The sequence below is a fragment of the Corvus hawaiiensis genome, chromosome 16 (genome assembly GCF_020740725.1).
Source record: "Corvus hawaiiensis isolate bCorHaw1 chromosome 16, bCorHaw1.pri.cur, whole genome shotgun sequence".
In the NCBI taxonomy this organism is placed as follows: Eukaryota; Metazoa; Chordata; class Aves; order Passeriformes; family Corvidae; genus Corvus; species Corvus hawaiiensis.
Genome location: NC_063228.1, coordinates 13,583,316 through 13,603,877, shown reverse-complemented (window position 1 = coordinate 13,603,877; position 20,562 = coordinate 13,583,316). Strand labels below are relative to the sequence as shown.

General features: G+C 49.3%; 4 protein-coding genes across 12 annotated transcripts in view; 2 read left to right on the top strand and 2 right to left on the bottom strand.

The window, feature by feature from the left end:
* The window catches only part of RHBDF1 (rhomboid 5 homolog 1), a 35,545-nt gene extending 31,085 nt beyond the window's left edge, over positions 1 to 4,460 (top strand). For all 6 annotated transcript variants that reach the window (XM_048321353.1, XM_048321352.1, XM_048321355.1 and 3 more), the window contains 6 exons: positions 402 to 465; positions 900 to 994; positions 1,885 to 1,960; positions 2,431 to 2,531; positions 2,802 to 2,955; positions 3,703 to 4,460. In XM_048321353.1, coding sequence (XP_048177310.1) covers positions 402 to 465; positions 900 to 994; positions 1,885 to 1,960; positions 2,431 to 2,531; positions 2,802 to 2,955; positions 3,703 to 4,122 — 910 coding nt within the window. In that variant the 3' untranslated portion in view covers positions 4,123 to 4,460. The remainder of the gene's footprint in view (positions 1 to 401; positions 466 to 899; positions 995 to 1,884; positions 1,961 to 2,430; positions 2,532 to 2,801; positions 2,956 to 3,702) is intronic.
* A 122-nt stretch (positions 4,461 to 4,582) lies between these two features.
* Positions 4,583 to 7,362, bottom strand: SNRNP25 (small nuclear ribonucleoprotein U11/U12 subunit 25). 3 transcript variants are annotated; one of them, XM_048321368.1, is made up of 6 exons: positions 7,296 to 7,362; positions 7,062 to 7,152; positions 6,871 to 6,976; positions 6,712 to 6,786; positions 5,627 to 5,689; positions 4,583 to 4,778 (listed from the first exon to the last, which is right to left on the bottom strand). In XM_048321368.1, exons 1-5 carry the CDS (start codon positions 7,347 to 7,349, stop codon positions 5,635 to 5,637), a joined length of 381 nt encoding a protein of 126 aa, XP_048177325.1. In that variant the 5' UTR covers positions 7,350 to 7,362; the 3' UTR covers positions 4,583 to 4,778; positions 5,627 to 5,634. The 3 variants fall into 3 exon arrangements, with proteins under 3 accessions (XP_048177325.1, XP_048177323.1, XP_048177324.1); XM_048321366.1 differs by having other exon boundaries at positions 7,224 to 7,349; XM_048321367.1 differs by having other exon boundaries at positions 4,583 to 4,775; positions 7,224 to 7,349.
* An 18-nt stretch (positions 7,363 to 7,380) lies between these two features.
* On the top strand, positions 7,381 to 7,963 carry POLR3K (RNA polymerase III subunit K). Its single transcript, XM_048321370.1, has 3 exons — positions 7,381 to 7,495; positions 7,600 to 7,687; positions 7,764 to 7,963. Exons 1-3 carry the CDS (start codon positions 7,385 to 7,387, stop codon positions 7,889 to 7,891), a joined length of 327 nt encoding a protein of 108 aa, XP_048177327.1. The 5' UTR covers positions 7,381 to 7,384; the 3' UTR covers positions 7,892 to 7,963.
* A 409-nt stretch (positions 7,964 to 8,372) lies between these two features.
* GTF3C1 (general transcription factor IIIC subunit 1) overlaps positions 8,373 to 20,562 on the bottom strand; it is a 37,968-nt gene continuing 25,778 nt past the window's right edge. For both annotated transcript variants that reach the window (XM_048321346.1, XM_048321347.1), the window contains exons 28-37: positions 20,132 to 20,194; positions 19,513 to 19,606; positions 18,387 to 18,559; positions 17,571 to 17,855; positions 15,352 to 15,605; positions 13,692 to 13,978; positions 12,479 to 13,142; positions 10,973 to 11,012; positions 10,084 to 10,276; positions 8,373 to 8,766 (exon numbers count right to left, since the gene is read on the bottom strand). In XM_048321346.1, coding sequence (XP_048177303.1) covers positions 8,545 to 8,766; positions 10,084 to 10,276; positions 10,973 to 11,012; positions 12,479 to 13,142; positions 13,692 to 13,978; positions 15,352 to 15,605; positions 17,571 to 17,855; positions 18,387 to 18,559; positions 19,513 to 19,606; positions 20,132 to 20,194 — 2,275 coding nt within the window. In that variant the 3' untranslated portion in view covers positions 8,373 to 8,544. The remainder of the gene's footprint in view (positions 8,767 to 10,083; positions 10,277 to 10,972; positions 11,013 to 12,478; positions 13,143 to 13,691; positions 13,979 to 15,351; positions 15,606 to 17,570; positions 17,856 to 18,386; positions 18,560 to 19,512; positions 19,607 to 20,131; positions 20,195 to 20,562) is intronic.

Below are 20,562 nucleotides of genomic sequence, written 5' to 3'. Positions count from 1 at the left end.
CTCCCTGCACAGCTCCCTGCTTGGGGTGCAGCAGTCATGATCCCAGCACACTTCTGTCCGGGAGCCCAGCCAGCTGCTGGATGCCATGGCACACAGTCACTGTGGGCTGATGTAGAGCTGCAACCAGCTGAATTCCCACCCTTGGGGTGTGTCCACCTGGAAGGGATCCAGTTTGTAGCTGGGCAGCTGTGTGCTCTCTGCCTTTGTGATCTCTGCATGCTGGAAGGACACTGAGGCTTTGACCAGTATGGCCTTGGCTGATCTGGTCTGGTGTGTCAGTGTCACCACCCAGGGACACAGGGAGCTGTGGAATGGCAGCGTGGGCACAGGCACAGTGTGGAAATCCTACCTGGTGCTAGGGAAAGGTATTTCTCAGGCTGATGTGTGCTTTGTTGCTGCAGGGTGTGTGAGCAGCCAGCCTCGATGGAGCCGCACGAGTGGCCAGATGACATCACCAAGTGGCCGGTGAGCATGGCCAGAGGCACAGGGCCTGCATGGGCAGCTGGAATGTGGCATTTGCATCCCACTGTGCAGAGCCACAGCTGTGCTGGTGGGAGGGCTGGGCCCCTGGTGCAGCTTCTGCTGCTTGTCACAAACACCAGCTCAGGGCAGCCGTGCTCTGCCCAGCCAAGGCTGAAAGCACTCCAACAACAAAAGTTGTCCTGTGTCAGCTAAAGCCCTGGGTCCTGTCAGGGTAACAGGGAGACGGAAACCAGCTCAGCCTCGGGCTGGAGAGGAGGTGTCAACTGATGCTCAGGCAGATCGAGTATCAGGCACCATCCTGCTGTCAGAGGGAGCTGTGTCTGGGATCTGGCTTCTTCCCAAGGGGCTGTTTTGACTTTACCAAGCCAGCAAGCAAAGCTGTGGCTGTCTGACTGCAGCCTGTTGTTGTTTTCCAGATCTGCACAAAAAACAGTGCTGGGAATTACACCAACCACCTCCACATGGACTGTGTGATTACAGGCCGGCCCTGCTGCATTGGGACCAAGGGAAGGTAATGAGTTTTACCTGCATGGAGGAGCTGGGTGTTGGGGTGAGACACGGGGCCTTTTCAGGCTGTAGACACAGCCATTTGCCCTCTTTGTCCTTTCCACACACAGCCCAGAGCCCTGCTGGGAAGGGGAGCTGGACAGAGAGCCATGACAGGTCTCCCAGATGGAGCAGGAGTTTGGGATGAGCAGGAGATAACAGCCAGCCTGTGGCACAGTAGGGCATCTCACTCAACTGGTCCTGCAGTTTGGAGGGACTTGGGTACCAGTTTGTAGGGATTCAACAGTTCTGCTGGGGAGTCCTGCACTTTTCCTTAGGAATGGCCAGCTTGGTCCTGACAGACTCCATTGTCCCCAGCCTGCACTCCCTGGGTACTCAAAGGAGATGCCAGGAAATGACCCACTCTGGGTTAGCAACAGAGAAAGATGCTGTTTTTCTCATGTCATCCCTGAGCTTGAGTAGTAACCCAGTACATGGGCTTGGGAGAAAAATGAGGGAGTTTCTCTGTCTCTGGAAGTCATGACCAGGACACTCTTGACATAGCCCCCCCCTGCCCTTTCCCCTCTGCCAGCTGCAGAGGCACAAGACTCCCCCAGTCTGAGACACAGCTTCCCCAGGCTCTGGTGGTTCTTCCCACCTCTAAACAGCAGCTTTAGGACCTGCCTTGGAGCCCTGGCATGCAGGTCTGTGGAGGCTTTCCTGGAGGAGAGAAGCAGGAGGGGTGTGTGCAGAGTGGCACTGGGCTCAAATGGGAATGTTTGTGCCTTTGCTGAGACACTACAGCAGCTGAAGGCACCAGTTCTCATGGATGGGATGAGAAAAGGAGAGTGGGTGGCCTGGAGGGGACAGGAATGATCCCTTGTGCTTTCCATGTGCAACTTGTGCCTCCTGCAGGTGTGAAATAACCTCCCGGGAGTATTGTGAATTTATGCGGGGCTATTTCCATGAGGAGGCAACGCTCTGCTCTCAGGTAAGTGTGCACTTGGGGGGTTGTATGGCTGCCCTTCTCCCTCCAGGTCCCCTCAGAAGCTTGGCAGGGTCTGGGGTGGCAGTGCTGCAGAGTAGGTGGGAGTCCTGTGTCCTGTCCCACCCTGAGCCTGGGAGAAGCTGCTGAACCTGACTGGAGTGGCAGAGGTGGCTCCATCTGTCCCCCTTTGGGGGCCAGCTGGGGACTTGGGCTGGCAGCTGTGAAAGCCTAGCACAGGACCACTGTGAAAGCTTCATGGGCAAGCAAATGCCTCAGCTCTGGGTGCTGGGGTGAAAAATGATGGCTTAAAGCTGCCACAGGGAAGGGATGAGGTCATGTGTAAATTTGTGTTGGAGACAAGGCTTGGGACTTGGTTCAACAGAGAAGTGGGAAGAGAGCCCCTCTTCCAGAGCTACCTGCAGCCTGCCCTGGGCTTGGAAAAGGGCCCCTCTCAACACCCACTTCTGCCCTAGGTGCACTGCATGGATGATGTCTGTGGGCTCCTTCCTTTCCTAAATCCAGAAGTCCCTGACCAGTTCTACCGCCTCTGGCTCTCACTTTTCCTCCACGCTGGGTAAGCAGAGGTGTAAAACTTCCACTAGCGGGGTGGGGGAACCCTCAGCCCAGGGATTGCTGTGAGGGTTGTTGTGGCTGTCCCTCGTGGGGGACACAGGGATGCTGAGCTGTGCTCTCTGCCAAGGTTTGCCATCCTGTGTTTGTTGGGAGGGATTAGCGGCATGGGCAAGGCCAGACACGGAACTCTCAGCAAGGCTGGGGTCAGAACACGAGCACAGGGGTGACTTCAGTGGCTGCTGCTTCAGCTCCTGTACTCTGCACTTGGCAGGATCCTGCACTGTCTGGTTTCAGTCTGTTTCCAAATGACGATCCTGCGGGACCTAGAGAAGCTGGCAGGATGGCACCGCATCTCTATCATCTACCTTCTCAGTGGCATCACTGGGAACCTTGCCAGTGCAATATTTCTACCCTACAGAGCAGAGGTGGGTCTCCTGCAGCCCAGGGTCCTGGTAACTTGCCCTGAACACAACCCTTCTCTACATGCCTGTGCCTCTGTGGCTGAGGCAGAGCCACCCGAGCTGGGCTCACCACTGCAGCCTTGGCACTTGCAGCTCAAAGGTGGCACCACACCATCATTTAACTGCTGAGCAGCAACATGCCCTGGGGTACCATGGGCTTTCCAAGTGCCTGGCCTGGGCTGGCTGCAGGAAAAAGGCTCCCTCTCATAACAGATGGGGGATTGTCCAACCATGGAGTGAGAGGAGTCCCAGGCAGGTTGGGAATCATGTACCTGGTGTCAGACACCTTCCACACGACAGTGGCAGGCATGAGAGGGGCAAAGAGCAGAGCTCATCTTGCCCACAGGAGACTGCATGGCTGGACCTGCAGGACTACCTTCCACCTCTTTTCATAAGGAAAACTACATGGTGGGTGGGGGGAGCCAGGAGATTGCCTTCAAGGGAGGTGATGGTTGCCCTCTGGCAATGTGAACCAGATCTGCCCTCTTTAAATATAAAGTCTGTTCTGGCCTCACACCTTGATCCTAAGTCCAACCAGGCCCCTTTACTCCTGGCACCCCATTTATGGATGAAGTTGCAGGCTGCAGAGTCTCTTTCCCAAGAACCACTGAGGGAGGAGTTGAGAAAGAAGTAACTTATGCCTGGAGCTGGCTGCAGAGGCCAGGCAGGTGGCATGAGCCTGACATTATCTGTAATGCTCTTCTTCTGCAGGTTGGCCCTGCAGGATCCCAGTTTGGAATTCTGGCCTGTCTCTTTGTGGAGCTCTTCCAGAGTTGGCAAATCCTGGCACGCCCATGGAGGGCTTTCTTCAAGCTGCTGGCTGTGGTGCTCTTTCTTTTTGCCTTCGGCCTCCTGCCTTGGATCGATAATTTCGCTCACATTTCAGGATTTATCAGTGGTTTCTTCCTCTCCTTTGCCTTCCTGCCCTACATTAGCTTTGGGAAGTTTGATTTATATAGGAAACGATGCCAAATTATAGTTTTCCAGCTCATCTTCATTGCACTCTTCTCAGGACTGGTGATTCTGTTCTATTTCTACCCCATCAAGTGCGAGTGGTGCGAGTTCCTCACTTGTATACCCTTCACAGACAAATTCTGCGAGAAATACGACCTGGATGCACAGCTCCACTGACAGCAAAGACTGGCTTCTCGAGCAGGCCCTGGAGATGGACTGTCTTTGCATTTGCTGTGCCAGTTCCATGGGGACAAAGCCTCTAATCCAATGACACTTCTAACCCTGCCCGTGGTTAATTTAAACTGTCTCCTTAGCACTTGGCAGGCATGGTTTGCCTTATCTCAGAAGACTCTGAAAAACAGAACATTTGTGCCTTGTTCAATTGTATTGAACCTTTTCTGCTGCCATTATTTTTATTACACTAGTTTCAATACTACATTTTTAACCAGAGTTGTTTACTACTGCTAAGGTGGTGATTAAATGGTGAGGTAGCGTTTTAGCTACTGTGAATTGTTCTGAGTAGTCCGTGCCTGCTTTTGTTATTTAATCTCACTTCTGCTGTTTCCTGTACCCTGTGGAGCACCCAAACCAGTCACATGCAGATCTGCAGCTGGGAATAAGGGCCTGGAAAGCCTCAGAAAACTAGAGGGTCTCTTTAATCCCTGAATCCACATACAGCTCAGAGGCAAACACCGCAAACAGCAACTGTAAAAAACGTGAGAATGTCCAGTCTATGGAGTTTGCTCCTCTTTGAAGTGTTACAGCCTTTTCCTCCAGGAAGGTGCTGAATGCACTGTCTGGTCTTGGTAGGGCTGGATTCTCTGCTCTCTCTGCTAAAGAAAGAAAACACTTGTCAGTGACAATAATTACTGCATGCTGGGCTCTTCTCACCCCACTGCCATGATGGTCTGGGAGGGATCAGCCAGTGCCAGAGGTGACTGCTGCTCACAGGCACCCTGGAGCAGGTGGCTGTTGTTAGGGTGCACATTTTATTATGCTGGATCTTGAAAATATGGCAGTGTTGAAAGAAGAATAAAAGGTAACTGGTCAAAAAGGAACAGTTTTTAACTCAGCTACCTGGAGCAGCAAAACAACACAAGGCTTTGGACAAGCTGCTCTTACCCCTGTTCTTCAGGCACTGTGACTGTGTTTTTAGAGGCATAATTTAAAACTTACTAAGCCTGAGAGTCTTGGCCACATCTTGTGTTTGTGTGCACAAGTTTCTCAAAATAGCAGTATTAATACTAGAATTATGTCTGTATGAGTTAGAAACCCAGCCACGCTCCTGACAATGACTTCCAGACATTTAAAAAGCCTAAAAGAAAGCAAGGTCCTAGAAGCAATCACAGCAGTGAAGGAACTCTGTGTTTAATAGTCTCAAGACAATGTAGAAACAGATTGAGAGTCTAAATATAGAGTTAGAGACACACCATGGCTAGCACCAAGTTATTCCTGCTGCTGCTTCCAGTGTTTGTTACCTGAAGTAGCTGAACTATCATTCCCTGCCCTGAGAGGAGCACAAACAACACTACCAGGATCTGGAAACAGGCCCCAGCCTCGTGCAGACATTCAGAAATACTCTGCCAGGCAGCAGAGAGCAGCAGCATCAGCTCTGAGCCTGAACATGATGACCTGGGGAAGATGAGGAACTGGGAGCTCTTAAAGGACATTCAGGACTTACCCCACATCTTACTTCCGAAGCTTCTTTATGAAGCTGACCTCATCCCGGTTCCTGATGCCGTACCTGAACAGAGAATTACACTGGTATATGCCAGTTTCCCAGAAAAAAACACCTGTGAAACCCTATAGCTTCATCTTTCCCAGGGATAGACAGACTCCTACAGTCACATGCTGTGCTCTGCTAGAGGACACATTAAAATTCTCACTTGTGTATGTGGGAGGGACATGCTGCCAGCACTGAAGGATCTGCTCACCTGCCTTTAACTGCAACAACCCCTTAAATGCAACATCTGTTGCATCACCCAGGCTCACTCTTCCAAGGACAGCTTTGATTAGGGCTGTCTTGCTGGATTTTTAGTACTTCAGACCACCTTTTCTCGCTGGTCTGCAACAGGCTGGCAGACCCAGCACTGCTGGAAGTGCCTCATCCCTCCTCGCCTCAAGAATGGGCAGGGAATCACGGGAGTCGCCTGTCAGTGTTGTTACCAGACTGTCTTTGAGAGGTGGCTGAGCAGCTCCAGAGATCAACACGTATCCTTGGGTTTCCTCTTTGCTTGGCATTCTTCATAGAATCATAGAATGCTATGGGGTTGGAATGGACCCTAAAGACCATCCAGTCTCAACACCCCTGCCATGGACAGGACACCTCTCACTAGACCAGGTTCCTCAAAGCCTTATCTAACCCGGCTTTGACCACTGCCAGGGCTGGGGCATCCACAGCCTCCCTGGGCAACCTGTTCCAGTTCCTGTCCCCTGCTCTTTCCTATCCTAGGTCAGCATCTCTGCCGAGCTGAGTAACTGTAACTATTCCACAGGAGTTTGGGATGGATGGCCAAACTATGGGGTGGTCTGAACTGGCTGAACCTAGCACAGGATGGTAGTGGCTGAAGAACCCCCTAAGGCCATCCTACCCTGCAGAGAGCCTCTCAGTCTGCCCGTCCCACTTCTGCGGGCAGTGCTGTCCCACCTTCCAGCCAATTTCCAGCACAGGACCCACCTGAGCCAGGGCACAACCTCCCACCTCAGCCCTGCGTGGGGATGCTGCGTGGGCCCCTCTCAGCCCCCAGCACTGACTCAGTTACTCACTCTCTCAGCTTCTTCCTGTCATCCGCCAGCTTCTCTCCAGCGTACGTGAGGTGGTACGTCCTCCATATGTACTTCCTGGGGGAAAAACACTCAGGGGGAGCCGCAGGAGAGGGACGGGGGTGGGATGCGCTCCGGAGCCGCCCGCCCGGCCCCGCTCACCAGCTGAGGTGCTGAACACCGCCCTGCCGGGCCTGCCGCAGCTGGATGTGCCGCCGCAGCGCCTTCTTTAGCTCCAGCACCGAGGCGTTCTGCACCACCACCACGGCTGCGGGGCGGGGAGAGCCGGGTCAGGCCCGCCGCGCCCCGGGCCCCCGCCCGCCCGCCCGCCCCGCAGCCGGCCCCGCACGCACGCACGGTCTCGCCGTCCGCCTTGCACACCCGCACCGTCATGGCCTGCCCGTACTCCAGGGCCACCTGCGAGCCGATCTCCTCCGCCGTCACCTGCGGGCAGGAGACACGGGCGTGAGCCCAGCCCCGCCGGCGCGGCCCGGCCCCCGGCGCCCCGGCCCCACCTGCGGCGGGAGGTCGCAGAGCAGCGGGTCCTGCACCAGCCGCGCCAGCGCCTCCTGGAACAGCTCCAGCACCTCGGCGTGCGCCAGCTCCTCCGCAGGCTCCTCCGCCGGCTCCTCGGCCGCCATCGCCGGAAGGGGCGGGCGGCGCGGCGGAACCGGCGATGCTGCTCTTCTGCCCGGCCTGCGGGAACGTGCTGGTGGCCGAGGAGGGGCCGCGCTGCCACCGCTTCGCCTGCACCACCTGTCCCTACGTGCGGAACGTCACGCGGAAGGTACCGGGGCGCGGGGGGCGGCGGGGCCCGCTGTGTCCGGGGCTCGGTGACTACTGCCCGCTGGCCGGTGCCCGCTGACCGGCTCCCGGGTCCCGGTTCCGCAGGTGACGAGCAGGAAATACCCGCGGCTGAAGGAGGTGGACGATGTGCTGGGCGGCGCCGCGGCCTGGGAGAACGTGGACTCCACGGCAGGTAGGGCCGGGCCGGGCCGAGGGGCCGCGCGGGGCTCGGGCCTCCCGTGCCGCCCCTCACGGCGTTTCTCCCGCAGAGCCGTGCCCCAAGTGCGAACACCCCCGCGCCTACTTCATGCAGATCCAGACGCGCTCGGCCGACGAGCCCATGACCACCTTCTACAAGTGCTGCAACCCGCAGTGCGGGCACCGCTGGCGGGACTGAGCGCCCCGGGCTGAGGGGCGCGGGGAGCGGGCATCCTGCTCCTGCAATAAACGTGGCACTGGGGGCAAGGAAGCGGCTGCTGCGTGATTGCTTTGGGGCTGGCAGGGACAGGAAACAGGCTTCAGGAGGGTGCTGTGCCCGTGCTGGGGGCCCGTAATTCACACAGTGCAGGGGTTCTGCTGAAGCACGAGTAATAAACTCACAGCGAGAAACAGTGTTCGAAACAGAAACAGGCCTGCAGGTAACCGAGCTGAGGGACGGTGAGGAAACTCCAGCCCTGAGCCAGCTGCTGTGGCACGGCACAGAAGGCAAAGCAGAGCTGAAGTGTTATCACTGGGGCCTTACAGAGAACCAAAAATGAAAAAAGGGCCTTTGCTGTGACCTGTGAAAACCCTGTCACTTAAAGCAGGAACTACAAACTATACACTGCAACCAATTACTGATAAAAAGAGAATATACTTCAAGTAGGATCACATATTACTTGTGTCTTAACATCAAGCTTTATTCTCAGTTTAAATACATTCAGAAGTAAAAAGGATAAATAACTTAATAAAAACATGACGGAGCACAAATGGTAACATTTAATCTGCATGATGCATGAACACTCTCTCCCACAGGCTAAGCCAATTTGATATGACTCAGCTTTACCCCTTCTATACGGGGATAATCTGCACCCATTTATTCCAATTCATTTCGCAGGGGAACACTCTCCCCAGCCTGAGAGTACAGTCTATCGTGGGCTCGTAGTAGATCGTTGGGGTTTCACTCAGTTTGGGATTCTTGAGTTGTTCTTCCACAACTGGCTGAGAAAAGAGTGACACCGGGGATGGCTTTTTCATATAGAATCGTCTGATGCAGCCAAGAGTTTCCAGACCCTGCAAAAAAATTCACATATTTTAATTTGGGCAGTTGCAGCGAAAGAAAAATGCTGTGAATGGTGCTCTATCTACAGTGTTCTCAGAAATGTTGGACAGTTTATACCAGAAGTGGCTTCACTTGAGCCCCTGGTTACAGCAAAAGGTTAAAAGGATAAATAACACAATAAAAACATCCAAGCTGTGGATATAGCTGGATATATCTAGTTACTTTCAGGCACAGTGATTGATACATGGTTACTGACACAGAAGGTGCTCCGTAAGAAATGGCAACATTTAGGACTAAAAATTCTAAGGCTGCTCTAGATGTCAATCCCAGACTGCTCTGCCAGTTCTTGTTAATGGTTAATAGGTATATGACAAGCTCTGTCTGTGGTTTCAAAACCAGTTCTTAGTGAATTTATTGGTACAGAAGTCAGATCGAAGTTTCCACTCTGTAAAATGTAGAGGTAATTAAGTGCTTGGTTTTGTGGGTTTGAATTCACATTGCCCAGGAATCCATACTGGAACACCCAGAACACAGGATATGCACGACTGGCAACACTCCCAGCTGGCACTGTCACCGAAGGGTACAAGCCCCGGGGAAGAAGTGGCACATGGACACTGGAAAATTGATTTCCAGTTAGCAGGGAAGTCATGCTTTTGGGAAGGCCTGCAGGATTACTGCTCTGCTTAAGATTTTGAATATTTATAGGAAAAAAAGTAGAAATCGAAGGTCCATTTCCAAAGTAGCAGTGGTGGCAATCAAATGTCAAAATGTGGGAACAAAATTATGAGAAACTCAAAATTTTCTTGCCATGTTTTGTTTGACAATTAAGGACCTGTAGGCAGGTCTGTCAGGACAGAAGATCTGATTTACACATTGTCTAGCACAGACATATTTCAGTTTGATTCTCATGGCAGATTACCCATCTAGAAGGTATATAAGGAAAAAAAATTAAGAATACTTGGATTATCTGTGGTGATTGGGGGCTGGAACTAGAGGATCTTTAAGGTTCCTTCCAACCCAAACTATTCCATGATCCAGTGATTACCACTGCATTAAACAGTCAACCTAGTATTTCATGTGACAAGCCCCCATTCTTCAGTAACCACCTAGAATTCACCTCCTTGTACATCCATTTCAGAAGCAAGCTCAAGCTGTACAATCACTAACAAGGACGGGTAAATGAGGTTTCCCTCCTCCCTCCCTGTGAGCGGCAGCTTGCTCTGGCTGTGGTTAATTTATGCCAGAGGGACAAGGTCGGTTTTTTCCCGTTTCCTGGCCTTGCAGTGCTGTCACTGCTGGCTGGGTGTGTCACAGAGCCAGGCCTGTACCTGCAGGATCTCCAGCACGGCCACGGGCTGCAGGACGCCGCTGTAGTGCTGCAGCAGCCCCGCCTGCGTCACGCCCGGCTTCGTCATCACGTGGTAGAGCACGGCTTCCATCATCCCCTTGCACACTGGTTTGTTGAGGTTCCCATCCACGATCCTCCACGGCCTCCCAATGAAGCAAATGTTCTCACAGGCCCTGCCAAAGAGAATTAAAACTTGGCTGTTGGGAATTCTTTGGGATAGGTTTCCCATGGCTGTGATTTCTGCCTAATAGAGGTTCTTGCTACATCCGTTTTAACGCAGGTGTAAATCCTGTGGTTGCTCTGAGCAGGGGTTGGTGCTGCTCTACCAAATCTGCATTTGTCACAAGGGGTTCACCCCTTTTAGCATCATTACACACGCAGCAGCAGCCTTGGGTCTTGATGAGCAGGGAAGCTTTGTCTGGCATTAGCTCTAATATCCTCCAGAAGTTATCCGAGACTTGCACCATGCAGCAACAGTGCTCTGATGGGAAGCAAATTCCTCATTTTTAGCATTTTGGTGTCCAAGAGACAGACCCTGCATGGAAATTCGCATTTCTCATACTGCAGTTTCTCCAGGCCCTTCCTGGGTACCTGGAAGCTGGCATTGGGCTTATTAGTGCAGTAACATCAATTTTGCTCCTCTGATATTTGGAGCTCGTTGGTTTTTGGGTAAAAATATCTATCAGAGGCATTGTTTCAGCATGCACAGCAGCCCAAGTAACATTAACAAGAACAATGGAGTGGGGTTTCTCCACCATCAATGTTCACTGCCCATCAGAGCATAAAACTGAGGTTTCCACGCCACTGCTTCCAGTATTATTTTGGCAGTGCCAAGTGTTTGGTATTCTGCAGACACCTCCGTTACTCACCGGTCCCTGGCTGCCTGGGAGACATCTGTCATAGAGCTTCCTGGAAAGAAAAGGACACATATTTTCTAATTAACTCAAACTCCTTATCTGATGGAAGGAGAGTTAAAGGTGGCCAAGCTGTGAAGTGTAAGAGCTTGCTAGGAAACCACACCAGCAAACTACTCCACGTGCTGCTGTCAGCTTTGGGGAGCTCTGAGCTGCCCCTCTGCCCTGCCTGCAGCACATTCTTCCCACAGCCACATCCCTCTACTGAACCCCACTTTTTGTGGTTCCTTTCCCCAGTCCCAGCAGGTTTTAGTCCTGGAAGTCTGATGCTCTGGCTGTGCCATGGTGATTGTATGGGCTGAAAGAACTGAGGTTCACAGAGAGCTGTGCAGGGTCTCACCCTGCAGCTCTCCCAGGGGTTTGGGTAACCTAAAGCTCCTGGAAATCAGAGGGAAATTGGGCACAACTCCAAGGGGCTGGAGACATGAGAATGACAGGATTCCAGCAGGGCTCAGTTTCAAAGCAAAGGCTGTCTCTGCAACTCCCATTACATTATGTCATGGGTTTTAATTAGACAATTACTTAATGAGGTATTCCTACCACACCCAGAGGGTAACAGCTTTGGCTTAAGCACATGTAAACATTCACTGGCCAGTGAGAACTGTGTGTTTGATAACAGAACTCCTGTTTTTTCCTTCCTATGCTACAAACAAGTCAAGGACGTTAAATCCAGGAGAGTACTTCAGTAGTTTAATTTAAGAACTGCTGAGGTCTCTGCTGTTTAGACAGCCTCGAGTGCATTTCCTGCAGGAAGGCTCCAGTTAAACAATCCCAAACTGTGGGATGTTAGGGATCACCCTCTGGACCTGGGTACTGGCAGGGCTTGGCAAGGTACCACAGGAACACTGAGCTTGTGGCTCAGCCTGAGATCAGAGCTAATAAAAACCAAACCAAAATGAAATCCCCCACAAACTACTAAATGTAAAGCCTGGCAAGAACTACTAGCTATTAGAAAACTGGCAGTAAAAAGGAAATGAAAATGAGGTCCAATTGGGTTACAAATGAGGCTGTTAATCTCACTGGCATGTGCTGCTTCCTGGTGAATGGTTTAATGAGTTTAGGACTTTCAGCCATGGACATTCCATCTAAATGCACACCAGCAGTGCTGTGTTTTCTAGTCTTAAGAGATGTCTGACCTTTGGACTGAAGCCAGAGATGAGAAACTTCAGATCCAAATTATTTTGGAGAAGTTTAAGACATGGAAACAAGTTTCTAAGGAAAACATACTTCTGGACTAGTCATTCCAGCAGAAGGCACAGGAAGGATTACTTGATGTATTTGAAAACTCTGAGACCTTCCAGATGAATTAGTGTTAGGCCAATTTATCTGTGAGAGAAGACAATTCCTCTCGTACAGCTTCATAAAGAATTTAGGATTTGCTTATAAAATAGAGCTACTGGTCTGGGATAAACTGCTGATGAGCTGGTTTGTATTTCAGGGATGCAGAGGGCTCCTCCATACCTTTAGAGACTCCTGGGTTCTCCTGGAAGTAGGAAAGATCATCATCCTGCTCACTGGCTGATTGTTCAGTGATAGGGATCTGCTTGTTGTGCTCAGTGCTGAGCTCATCGTTATCTACTTCGAGTTCTTTGTCCTCAGAACAAGATTCAACTTGTTCCTTGTAAGTGTCCACATCCACAGCCTCTGGAGCAGGCTCTGGGAATTCAGCTGGGGGTTCTGCCTGCCCTCCCAGGGAGCCTCCTCCTGGAGCTTCTTCACCCCCAGAAACAGCTTCCTTCCTTGTGACAGGCTCAGGAACAGCTGCATCCAAGTTCCTGCCATTTGCACTTCCCAGAGCAGGCTGTGCACCCTGGCAGAGCTGATGGTCATCCTGAAGGACATCAGTCTTGCACCTCTTTCTCGGGGGCTCCTCATCACTGGCACACTGTGTGTCTTTTCCCAGCTGCTCCTCCTCTCCTAGGCATTCCTGTCCCTTCCCTGGCTCTGAAGGCAGGTGCTCCTGTGGCACATCTGGGAGAGCAGTGTCTGCCCCTGCCTGATCAGCATCCTCTGCTTTGTTCTTCAGGCACACTGAGCGTAACAGCCAGGGCCTGGCAAACACTATTGCCACCAGTCTGACAGTGTGGCCTCCTACTTCTAAAACCTGCTGCATTTCGATGAGGTCCTGTAAAAAAAACAAACAAAAAAAACCCCACAACAAATTATTTTGGGAGCTTTCACTGAAAAATGTCACTTCAACTCAGTGTCATGTGTCACTTTAACCCAGTGTCATGGAATTCTCATGATTTAACTGGCAGCAAGGAAAGAGCAAGAGCTTAGTAGAATATTCAATTTTGCCCCCTGCTGCACTGAAGTTGAAAAGATGTTTTACCCCTTAAAGCTTCCTGAAATTATAGCACGAGACATTTTTCTTCAGCTTAAAGTAAGTTAAAAATATAACTGGGAAAGAGTAGTTTGCTTCCAAAACGTTGATGTTGGTACCTCTAGGTTTCTTAAACAGTTCATTCCAATCTTTGAATAAGTGCTGCTTTAATTTTTGGCCTTCCTAACTCTGAGGCAAGATTGCTCTCAGGTGTGGTGTGTGATCTCCTGCCTAACATAAATAACTGTTCAATTTATAGTTGCTTCCAACAGGCTGGAAGCTCATCCTGTTCAAGGGGAATACTAAGCATGCAAACATTAATGTATGGAAAGCAGCTGGCGGTAAGCCCACCTGAATGTACTGCTCCAAGCTCCTGCTGCGTTCAGCTTCCACCTGTTCATAGCTGCAGAAGTGTTTGCTCAGCTCAGCTTTGCAAATCCCAAAGTGGGAAGTGGCCTCTATGGCCTTTCGGATCTCCAGAACAGCCGCCACATCCCTGGGATTGTACCCATAATGCTCTGTACATTCATGGAGAAACTTTTCCACCTCATAGTTTTCTTCCTGGACTTTTATCAACCTGGTGAAAGTTTCAGGGAGGCAGGAGATGCCCACAGCCATGTGATCGAGCAGGGAAGGAGCTGCAAAGCAAATAAACCATGGGAGTTTAAGCTGTGAAGCAGCAGTTACTGTGCAACACACTGCAGAAAGACAAACAGATTGTAGACATTCTAGACCAATTAAAAACAGAGCTCAGTCTTCCCTCTTCATTACTGCAGTTCTCTTTTTTCTTTCTGCCCTACATATTTGTCTCTGAAAAGGCCTGTAAAGAAGAGCAAACTGGTTTACAAGGGCTCACCCTCCCAGAAAAGTGAATTATGGCTGGAAGGCAGTGAGCACTTAACGGTGTTCTCTCTAACACTGGGTCAGCTTAGCTCTGAGTTAATGAGGGAATCCTCTCCCTTTTTCTTGAAGAAGGTCAAGTGAAAATTCTGGGGCAAGAAAATGCTGTAGAGGACACTTTTAATCAAAAAATCCACAGCAGAAAGCTGTTGGCCAGATATGGTTTGAACTACCACTTGACAATACTTTAGACAATTAGTTCAACAAAGCATCTCTGTGTTCAGTGACAGGTCCATCACTGCCCCAAACTGACCCCCCTGTACAGAGTATCCAGAACTGAAGCCCTGTAACCCCTATCCCAGCTGCAGCTGATGAGGGGGCAGCTCTGGCACTGCTCTTCCTGCTCCCTTCCCTTTTACCTGCAGGCTGCTCCACGTTTGCCTCTGGAACAGTTGGGGCAGCTGCCAAGGAAACATGGGATCAGCTGTAATGAGCAGTCAGCTCAGCACAGCTGGAGGGCAGGAGAGGCAGCAGAGACAGGAGAAAGAATTTCTGTTTTACTTCTGTCACAACAGCAATGGAAATGGGCAGGGGCAGCACTAGACCATTTCAGCTGAAGAGCTCAAGGCTCTGGATACATTTGCATTACAGCTGAAAACAGGGTGCTCTGTCAGAAGGGGCAGTACTGATGAACTGCAGACAGTCAAGCTCTAAATATTATAAAAATGTTGCAATTACTGAGGTAAGAGGCCAGCCATTGGACACCACTATTTCAGGCACTTGCATGAGACAAGTTAAATGAGAATTTCCATTCAAGGAGCTCTGAAAGGTTTTCTTTTCTCTTCACAGAAAAGAAAGCCTGGCTGTGATATCATATGGTATTTTAAATTGTTGAAGGGACTGAAAAACCTGGAGAGGGGTAACAGAGCAGAGGACAGATTGCAGTAATAGTTTAACACAACATGAAATAGAGGCAAGGCCTTGTTACTAACAAAAGCCTAAGTCAGCCATCTGTGTTAAGGCAGGGGAGAAAGCCTTACAAACTTGATTTGTAATGGAAACAGAATGTTCCTGTTAAGGGGATTTGTTTAAATCAGTTCCTCAGCAGGTGAGTTCACCATCTCTCCTGCTCCAAGCCACTTCTGTGCACTTTAGGCCAAACAGAACTAACCTGGAGAGCTGAGCCTTCCTGGGATAGGGGTACATCTGAGCCTGACCTTCACCTGGCAGGAGTTGACCACGATGTTGTCACTGGGGCTCAGGTTGCGTGTGCTGACAATGCCAGGGGAGTAGTAGCCTCTCATCAGTAAATAATTGGTGTGAGAGGCTTGACGAGGTTTCACTTCGATTCTGCGTTTGCCTCCAGAGCTGTCATCCAAGTCATCATCGTCATCATCATCATCCTCAAGTGCTTCTTTTCCCAAGCTATAGCAAACACAGGTGGTTTGATTTGTTTGTTGGGTTTTTTCCCAAAAGAAGAAAGTGATTCATTACACTGAGCAGAGCAAGGACACGGCATTCCTGCACTCTGGGCTTTAGTCGTGGACAGCTGGGGCAACGTCCACACCAGGCTGATTTAAAGCACTGAGAACAAGAACTACAGAAAAGGAAATACACTTAAGATCCCTGGGAAAGGAAACTCTCCCTTTTTTTTGCATGTGTTGAAATGAATCCAAAATATCTCAGCTTCTAGTGCTGAAGCTCTTTGGTTCAGTGGACGCTTCATCCTGAGGGATCATCTGTTAGACACTGAGCACGAGGGATGCTGCAGGATGGGGCAGACAGTGTTAATTTTTAAGGGTGAAAAGGAGGAGAGAGAGTTACAGACCAAAGATTCCAGTTACTTTAAAAAATAGTAATTAAAAAACCACCAAACACCGAACTGCAGACATCCTCCAAGTAAAGAAAAGAATAGTAGTAGCAGCCAGGATGGATTTCCCAGAAACAAACTTAGTCAAACCAACACTATTTATTCCAGGACATGACAAGAGCCACTATGGATAAAGCTGAAGGCTCTGAACAACCTGATCTAACTCTGAAGTTGCCTCTGTTTTAAGCAGGTTATGCCAGGGACAATGAAAGGTTCCTTCCAACCTTTTCTAAGACGAGTTAGACCTTAAGTACCTTCTTTTAAAGCATATTTAAAGTCAAAAGGGAACACATGATTTAGAAAAAATGATGAGTACACAACTCAAGATGCCCCTACTCAGCAATGGGACCAGTCCATTTTTGTTAATGACCTTGCTGATAAAACAGCTCATTCAGTTTGCACAGCATCACCCAACTGAGGACACTGCAAGTATATGAGAAGCTGGGATTTGCATTCAGAATATCTCCAGCACACTGGAGAGTCAACCTGGAGAAGAGCAGGGAGCAATTTCCTATGACAAATGCATGTTATTTATATTACAGTACTCTGCATCTGTCCCTCCACAGTAACAGGAAACAATTAACCAGATAAATGAAAAGAAGCTTGTTAGAGTGAGTCACAAGAATCATAAGCTGTACATGGATCTCTGCACTGGGGTGGTTTGGTTGCTTTTTTCTGGCAAAGCCATGGCCCTCAGCATCTTGGGATGGAATAGCAGGTGTTTCACCTATAGGACAGGATGGAATTGGCACAGAGCTGCCAGCAAGAGCATGGCACTTGTGTTCTGACATCACAGTTCAGAAGAATATAATAAGAAAACCAGAGATCTGGATAACATGAATAAAGTGAAGGAACTGAAGCTGCTCATTTTAAAGAGCAGCATGTTATGGGAGAGGGACCACAATAACAATCCGCAAATAGGTATAAAGCTGCTCTAAAGAGAAAGAGAACAAAGTAGTTTCCATGTGGATTCACAATAGGAAGCAGCAGGTTAAATTACTAAGAAATTTTAGTTGCACTTTTAAGAATGCACAAAATGACTGTAAGGAAAAGAGCTCACAGGTTCACACTGCCTGGGGACAGTTTCAGTTTATGCCATTACTGCAGGCTTACAGGAGAATTAAATCCAGCAGCAGACAGTGCACAGAAGCACTGCTGTGGTGAGAGGTTTCACTGATAAAGCTGAAACCTTGTTACCAACCCTCTCAGTCTGTGACATGCCAAGGCACAACGTTGATGAAAATGCTCCTGTAGCACCCAGTGCTCTCCTTTCCACGTCAGCTCTGATGGCACTGAAGTGCCAAGCAATTGAAATGTCACAAGGCAAAAGCAGCCCAGGGCTATAATGACAGGCACTAACTTAAGTGCCATTAAGCCTTCAGAGCACTTCCTCAGAAATAAAAATCTAAACAATAGCACAGTAAAAATGCCACAGTGGAGTGCAGGAAGTGCTAATTCCTGTCCAATTTCATCCAAGTTATCCCCACATTGTATTCTCTAATAGAAATAACAGCATTTACCTTTTTATCACTTCATTTTCCACCATAGAGCTGTCCACCACGATGATCTGCTCTGGGATCCTCACATTCACAGCCACCAGTCCCAGGGAGAACAGGGAAAGCATGGCCACACACTGCCCACCAGGGCCATCCATGGGAAATGCCACCATGCCTTCTGATGATGCATTTTCTTCATCTTTAAATGAGAAGTTGTGTGGCTGGTCTGATTTTTCAGCATCCTTGAGCTTCTCCAGGAACTGGAAGGACTCTGTACAAATGGTGCTGGGGAACCGCCACGTAAAAACTCTGCACAAAACCACAAAAAAGCACAAATCCTTCAAAATCTGCTCTTACTGAGAATGAGTTTTACAATTATGGTAGCACAAAGGAGCCAAACAGTTGAAGTTTCATGCTAGAGCGGATGACCAAGTACCTCCCACACCTGCTTTCACAGTCCTTTTACTATTTCCAGACCATTAAGTGTTTATGCACTGTGTAAAGGTCAGGTAGCATACAGCAAATGAAAAGCAAAGGTATCATCTTCTGCTTCACAGGAGTGCTAAAGAAATCTTCCCACCACATCCAGAATTGTGGTGCTGCATCTCCTCCCTTCTCCATGCATCTCTAAAGTCCTGCCCAGCATACCTGGCTCTATTCCCTCACTGCTCTGACTGCTCCCCACATAAGGACTGACCTCACATCACCATCACCTTCCTCTGCACCCACAGCTGAAGGTTCTTTGCTTGGACACTTCTCATGTGTTGTCACCTCCATGCCATGCTTGAGTAGATTTTTTCCTTTGCTTTAAAGCCCAGCAGTGCCCACCCTGCTACCCACCTGTAGTAGCTCTGGGACAGCTGGTAGGACATGGGCACGAAGGGCAGAGCGCGGCTCTTCTTTGGCCCCAGCGTGTGGTTCACCCTGCGCCGGTTCACCAGGCTCCTCCTCTGGCACTCCAGGAAAGCCTTCACCAGGATGTCATCCTGGTACTCCTGGTACAGCCGGAATGTCTGCAAGACACCCCTCAGTGAGAGCTCTGCATCCACTGCCAGAGCCACCTGCTCCAGGTCACAGGCCCTCAGTGGATGGGAAGCCACAAGCCAGAATGAAAATGATGCATATAAATTCACTTAACTACTCCTCTGTTCCTTTTATGGCCTTCCAGACTTTCCATGGTAAATGCCAATTAAATTACCTAAATACTACAGAACACTTGATATTCAAAATGGGATCAGGCTCCCACTGGAATTATAGATGTGAAGAATGCTCCTCTGCCACACATTTTGGTAAATTCTTCCCCTCATTTCAGCAGGAACACTTGGTTCTGTGAGCTTGGCTATTGAGGTTCCACTCTTGCTTATGAGCTGTTAAACTCCCTTTGAACTTTGACCTTAAGCACTTGATTGATTGATTGATTGATGATCTCTCTCTGTAGTCCCCAACGCTGAAGGAGAGGCCCCCCAACACCAGTGTCAGCTGGGTATTAGGATTGTTTTTGTGATATCTCCTCCAGAACATTCCCACTGCTCAGGTGGGCACTAAAGCATGGTATAGTTTGACCCACTGGAAGTGATGCGGAGCTTATTTCATATGGTTTTATGCCTTCAACCTCCCATCCTCACGTCTTGCAATCTCATCCTCAGAGAGAAAATGACAAAGTGAAAATCTTCCTACAATTCCTTCCTTCCTATCTATACAATTTGCTAAAAGCAGAATAATTCCCACAGAATGGAACAAATCCAACTTTCTGGGTTTCTTCTATTTGAAAAAGGAATGTGCCAAGGGAGGGAGGAGAAACTTTAAGGTTGTATGACCAAATGCAGACATGGCACTTGGGGACATGGTTTAGTGGTGGCATTGGCAGTGCTGGGCTGATGGTTGGACTTGATGATCTTAAAGGTCTTTTCCAACCTACACAATTCCGTGATTCTATGAGCAGTAAAGTTTGGTCCAGACACTGTACCTGAAATGACTGGCAAGATTCCATCTGGTTATCTGAGAGTGCCAGTGTGCTCTGAATCAGATTCTGCAGCACTAGAAAATGAATATCGTAAATACTGAAAGAAAAGAAAAAAAGGAAGAGAAAAACATTTATTCTGGTGATTTTTGAACATGAGGTACCCATTAAACCAGCACAAAAATCTACAAACTCAATCCCCTGCTTCTGAAATAGAAGCATAAAGGCACGAGATCCTACAGTTGAGCATTATTCATGTAAAGGAATGTGTTACATTCTCCCTGACCTTCCACCCCGAATTTCTGGATCAGTCCAGATAATCTGACACAAAGCTCTCCCTGATAACATCTCCTCCTCTTAAGATACAACACCCACACAGAAAACGTACACTGTTGTCCCAGTGATAAGACAATTTTGAAGTCATCTCTGTTATCATTTTATCTACCCAATCTATGTCAGAGGTCCCTACAGTCTTGTTAAAGTGTTCTTCTGTTAATAAATTTATACACTGCAACAAACAGATGAAAACAATGAATTAGGACACTCTTTATACGACTTCCACAGATGGGAGGGGCTGATGTGGCCTGGGAGCCCTAATGAGGAAAATGGTGCTGCTGCTACTCACCTGCTCAGATTATCCTCTTTTGTGCCTTGATCTGTGTCTTCTCCGATTGCCAGCACTCGAAACCTAGTTAAGGGAAGGGAAAGGAGAACACTGGAACCAGCTTTTTTGTGATTTTCTGTGATTTTGCATCAGCCATGAAGCCCAGAGGCTGATGAGCACAACTGCTAACGAGGCAAGTGCTGGACCAGCCCAGGGGACTGTCTGCTCCAGCAGCCCTCAGCACAAGGGTCAGACAGGAAAAGAACAGTCCACATCAATCTCCACTAAAATATCTGTTGACAAGGAGATAAAACAATGGACAGGAGACAGTTCCAGCACTGGAAGGATTTTTCATTTTATTGAGGTTTTGGACTTCTAGTTACCGTCAGCAGCACTTTTGCTGTAATGCACAGCTCTTCCCAAAATAAGAAAAATAACAAAGGTGATAAATT

Coding starts and splice junctions, on each gene's coding strand:
- SNRNP25 (XM_048321366.1), bottom strand. CDS start 7,349: ATGGCGGCCGAGGAGCCGGCGGAGGAGCCTGCGGAGGAGCTGGCGCAC. Junction 6,977..7,061: donor GGCGGACGGCGAGACCGTGC/GTGCGTGCGGGG, acceptor CCCGCCCCGCAG/CCGTGGTGGTGGTGCAGAAC. Junction 5,690..6,711: donor GACAGGAAGAAGCTGAGAGA/GTGAGTAACTGA, acceptor TTCTCTGTTCAG/GTACGGCATCAGGAACCGGG.
- POLR3K (XM_048321370.1), top strand. CDS start 7,385: ATGCTGCTCTTCTGCCCGGCCTGCGGGAACGTGCTGGTGGCCGAGGAG. Junction 7,496..7,599: donor TGCGGAACGTCACGCGGAAG/GTACCGGGGCGC, acceptor CCGGTTCCGCAG/GTGACGAGCAGGAAATACCC. Junction 7,688..7,763: donor GAACGTGGACTCCACGGCAG/GTAGGGCCGGGC, acceptor TTTCTCCCGCAG/AGCCGTGCCCCAAGTGCGAA.